Source organism: Mus caroli, chromosome 17 (genome assembly GCF_900094665.2).
Source record: "Mus caroli chromosome 17, CAROLI_EIJ_v1.1, whole genome shotgun sequence".
Lineage (NCBI taxonomy): Eukaryota > Metazoa > Chordata > Mammalia > Rodentia > Muridae > Mus > Mus caroli.
Window position 1 is genome coordinate 31,724,895 of NC_034586.1, and position 5,168 is coordinate 31,730,062.

At 47.3% G+C, this 5,168-nt stretch overlaps 1 protein-coding gene across 2 annotated transcripts; it reads left to right on the plus strand.

Annotated features, from left to right (window-relative positions):
- Window positions 1-304: 304 nt before the first annotated feature.
- Window positions 305-4,312, plus strand: Lsm2 (LSM2 homolog, U6 small nuclear RNA and mRNA degradation associated). 2 transcript variants are annotated; one of them, XM_021186526.2, is made up of 5 exons: window positions 305-534; window positions 1,058-1,125; window positions 3,527-3,557; window positions 3,671-3,730; window positions 3,840-4,312. In XM_021186526.2, the coding sequence occupies exons 1-5, from the start codon at window positions 532-534 to the stop codon at window positions 3,963-3,965; spliced, it is 288 nt and encodes a 95-aa protein (XP_021042185.1). In that variant the 5' UTR covers window positions 305-531; the 3' UTR covers window positions 3,966-4,312. The 2 variants fall into 2 exon arrangements, with proteins under 2 accessions (XP_021042185.1, XP_021042184.1); XM_021186525.2 differs by lacking the exon at window positions 305-534 and adding an exon at window positions 569-813.
- Window positions 4,313-5,168: the final 856 nt, after the last annotated feature.

Genomic DNA, 5,168 nt, shown 5'->3' on the forward strand with positions numbered 1-5,168 from the left:
ATAATAGCTTTAGTTGACCTCTAAACCAGAATCCTCCTGTCTCAACTCCAGGATTCCAGTTGGGCACGAACGCTGTCCAGCTCTTAGCAACATTTTAAATTTTACTCATCAAAGAATATGCAAGTCATAATTTTCTCAATCTTCCCAATAATTCCCCATAGAAAACGTAGACTACGAGCTAATCACGCGGCAGAGAGAAAAGTCTCAACAACCATCGGGAAAAGAGACGAACTACGTCTAACGCGCAGCTGCCACGGCCCACGCATGCGCTTGTGAGGAAGCGGCTGCTCGGGAGGAAGTGAGGGGACAGGAAGTTCCGCCTCTCTACCGGTTTGGCGGTCCTCTCGGCTCTGCCCTACCCGGCTCCCTTTGAGCCTGGATTCAGCTGAGGTTTTCGCGGCTCCCCGTGCGCCTGCGTGATCCAGTCTTGCCTCACGCGCGGGCACGCGCTCCGGCTCCCGCCCTGCCTCCGGCTCGCAGTCCCCGGCGCCTTCCTTCGCGGTCCAGGCCGCCCCGCGTGGCGCCAGCACCATGGTGGGTACCGTGACGTCAAAAGGGAGCGCCGCCGTTCGCGGCGGGCGGTTCGAACCGTGCGGGCGTGGGTGGCGGGCACTCGTGTCGGTCGCTTCGGGCGGCAGCCCGAAGGGTTTTCCGTACAGCCTTACTGCCCACACCCCAGTGTGAGGAGGCTGCTCGGAGCCGATGGTGTTTTGGGGGAAACCTTTAGCAAGTCCAAGAGAAAGCCCACGGGCGCCGGGGGAGAACGGGAAGCGAGCCTTGCACTTATGTGCTGTTGACGAGGACTTTGTGAGGGTGCGGTTGGGAAGCGGTCTCAGCTGGGAGGTGGTCGACTCAGAGAATGGGTTCTAGTGTCGAGGGGTGCAACGCAGGTCCTGTCACTCCGTGAACTGCAGAGTCCCGTTTAACGGATTGTTGTTGGTTGTGAAGTTTTGAGAACTACTAGGAGGGGCTACAAAGATTAGTATTTCAAAATACTGTCACGGGCTCCTCCTCCCCGTCCCTTTTCATGTGATAGTTCCTCCCTCTTTTCCAATAGCTCTTCTACTCCTTTTTCAAGTCTCTTGTGGGCAAGGATGTAGTCGTGGAACTCAAGAATGACCTGAGGTAGGTCCTTATTTTAGCGAGTTGGTGGAAGGTGGGGGTGCCGGGTGTCCTGATCCTTTTTGTCGTCGTTGTTGACAAAGTTACTTCAGAGCAGGTAGGCAAAACACAGAAGAAATACCTTTCGTCTTAAGTGTAAAGATTAGTTTAAGAGTGAGCCTGGTATTGTGACACATGCTTGTAATTCCAACACTGACGCAGAGGTTGTGAGTTCAAGGACAGCTTGGTCTACATATGTCCAGGGCCATCCACAGTTACACAGTGAGATACAGTTAAGTAACATGTATGTGTAGTCCTGGCTGTCCTGGAACACACAGATCCACATGCCTCTGTCTCCTGAGTGCTAGGATTTGCCCGGCTGTATCGCTTGCTCTTAACGATTCAGGAGTTGGGGTAAATGCTTAAATGCTGTACCACTGGTAATATGTTTATGGGTTCTTGTCACATCCGTTAAGGTCTACTTGTTTCCTAATAGTGCTTCGAAAATTATAGTTTCATGGAAGCCGGAGTTTTTTTGTTTGTTTGTTTTCTTTCATGTACTGGGCATGCTCAACAAGTGAACTTCATATGCAGCCCTCATGTTTCTTTTTAAAATAACTTTTTTTTTTTTTGGAGACAGGGTTTCTCTGTATAGCCCTGGCTGTCTTGGAACTCACTCTGTAGACCAGGCTGGCCTCGAACTCAGAAATCCGCCTGCCTCTGTCTCCCAAGTGCTGGGATTAAAGGCGTGAGCCACCACCGCCCAGCAAAATAACTTTATTTGTAGACTCTTGAAACCTTTGAACACACATCAGTGGTTGACAAGCAGGATGATTCTGACCAGTGTGGCCAAGTTAGAAGCTGGCCCAGACTGAGGTGCAGACTAGCTAAGACCTTTTGTAGTCTAAAAGTCAAATCACATGAATGGTCTACAGAGCTGTGGGGATTCATAGGATGTAGAGAGTGAGGAAGTAAAACTCAGGATCTGAGGTGGTTAAAGTTGGTTACACAGAGGGTAAATATAATATAAGGTGGGGCATGTAACGTGTGGGAGCACTGGCCTTGATAACCTTGCTTAGGGGCTAGAGGGCTGGGGAACTGAGAAGACTTGCCTTGTATCTGCATTATTAAAGATAAGTGGGGGGATAACATTTGAAATGTAAATAAATAAAATATCCAATTTTTAAAAAGAGAAGAAGAAGCCGGGTGTGGTGGCGCACGCCATTAATCCCAGCACTCGGGCTACACAGAGAAACCCCGTCTCGAACAAAAAACAAAAAAACAAACAACAACAACAACAAACCTCATACGAGAAAAAAAAGAGTGTAGCAAAAATAATAAAGAGTAATTCCATCTACCAGTATGTGTACATAGGTCTGTGACTCCAAAGCAGTAAATGTTTACAAATAACAGTTAGGGAAGCTGCAGAGATTGCTCAGTGCTTTAAAAAGAGCTTGCTGGGGGCTGGAGAAATGGCTCAGAGGTTAAGAGCACTGACTGCTCTTCCGAAGGTCCTGAGTTCAAATCCCAGCAACCACATGGTGGCTCACAACCATCTGTAAAGAGATCGGACATCAGACACCCTCTTCTGGTGTGTCTGAAGACAGCTACAGTGTACTTAGATATAATAATAAATAAATCTTTAAAAAACAAAACAAAACAAAACTTGCTGCTCTCCCTGAAAAATAAGAGTTCAGTTTCCACATTAGGTGATTCACAACTACCTAGAACTCTGGCTGCAAGGGATCTGCTGCCCTCTTCTGGTCTCTGTGGGTAACTACATGCACATACAATAATAAAAATCAATATTTTAAAAATAATAGTTGATGCTTCTGGGAGTCATGCAGATCTGGGCTGACCTTCAGTTTATTGGTTGTAAGTTTTGTTACCTTCTATGACCTCTCTCATATCCTGGATGATAATACTTTGAAAGATGATTAGCCGAGTGGTGTTGATAGCAGTGCATCCTTTAAACCTTTAATCCAGCACTCAGGAGGTAGAGGCAGAAACAGGTGTGAGTTTGAGGCCAGCCTTATCTACATAGCTAGTTCTAGGACCTCACAGAGAAACCCAGTGGGGAATGATCATGAATAGTGGGTCCCAGCTGTAGTTCCACAGGTGGAGGTAGGAGGATTGCCATAGTTTGAGGCCAGCCTGGGCGCAGTGAGATCCTGTCTTTAAAAGGAAATACAAGTAGTAAATGGAATGCAAGCCTGGCCTGCAGTAGTTAAATATTAGCTTCTGATGCGTTGGTGTGAGCAAAGACTGAGTCTGGGATGCATTTTTGTTTCTACCTCAGAACTCACAGATGCTGCCTGCAGGCCTCAGGTCCTTAAGTTCCTCCCCCACTTGTTCTAGTTTTGATTTTTCCCTCCATGCTGATTTCAGCATAAACTAATGCTTCTTCCCTCTTTGCCCTTGACAGCATCTGTGGAACCCTCCACTCTGTGGACCAGGTGAGATACAGTAAGGGTCAGTTTGTTCTTGGGGAAGGAAAGCAGCCAGTGAGGGTGGGTTGTTGTATCTTGTCTCTAGGGTTAATGACGATGTTGATGTTCCTCTTTCTTAGTACCTCAATATCAAACTAACGGACATCAGTGTCACAGACCCTGAGAAATACCCTCACATGGTAAGTTGGGGCTGGGGAGGAGGAGGAGGAGGAGGAAACCTTTAAAGCAAAAGGCCCCTGGGTGGCCGGAGGACACTTTTAATGGAGGTGCTTTCATATTTGTCTCCAGTTATCAGTCAAGAACTGCTTCATCAGGGGCTCAGTTGTCCGCTATGTGCAGCTGCCAGCAGATGAGGTGGACACACAACTGCTACAGGATGCAGCAAGGAAGGAAGCCCTTCAGCAGAAGCAGTGATGGCACCTTCCCCCTCCCCCTCACTTCCCCATTGGTGACCCATAACTTGATGTCCTACTGAGGACAAGAACACCCCTGCCCAATACTTAAGGTGTGTTTTGTTTTGTTAATGATTTTTTTTTTCTTTTTAACTGAATGGATGAGAGATAATTCCTCTGCTGAGAAGGGAGGGTCAGAGAGCCAGGAACTGCAGAATGGTCCTGGACTGGCTCCCAGTCTGTACCTTTTTCTCATCTTTCCTGGAGATGGGAGCAGCATCCTAGGCCCTTCCATGGCGATATGTAATACATTTGAGGGATGGAAAGATCTGTCCCGCATCGGGAATAAAACTTATGATGCAAGCTGAATTCCTGGTTTGTCATCTGTGCTTTGGGCAGGGAGTTGAGAAAGGATGTTGAATTCACTGACACTCCAGCACTCTACATTCCTCCTCCTCCCATCTCCAACCAAAAATCCAACCTAATTTACCAGCATGATGTAGTTCTGCCCTAAAGCTTGTAGTCGGGTAAATTAAGGTGCCAGTGCCAACTCTTGATAAACATCCAGCCTTTCCTCCAGCCCACCACCCACCAAAGGTAATGGAAGAGAAAGCTTATTAGGATATGGGGGAAGTAGATTTGTTTAGCGATAGGTGAGCTCAATCTTTATCAGCAGTTCAGTCCCGTAGCAAATACCAAATACGAAACTGCGGCTGCATATGGTCCTTTCGGACAGGCAGACCCCACACATAAACCAGCAGCTGTAGTCCAGTCCTCTTAGCTAGCATGAACTAGCAGTTCACCTGGCTGCCAGCAGACCTGGGGCCACTGAAGCAGCAAGAAGCTACAGGAACCTCACGAGCAGTTCTTGGGTGAGTTTCTCTCAATGGCAGCATTACTGCAAGTGGAGCTCAACAACGCTATGCAAGGTGAACCAGGTCACAGGTGTCATTAGCAAGGAATAGCAAGGCAGAGCAAACCAAACCAGTTCTCATGCTTCCCGTTTGTGGGGTAATACATACTTAAACTCGTTTATCACGCGCTCTTTTATGTGTCTGCTATAACAAGACATCCTTTCCCCTGTGTGTCCCAGGAAAACTTCATTTGACATAGTTGACTTTCCAAAGAAACTAGAAGTTTCCACGTCAGTCATTTTAGAAGCAAACTCCCAATTAGAGGTTCTTCAGTGTCCACCATCTTCTTAAACTTTTTTTTTTTTTTTTTT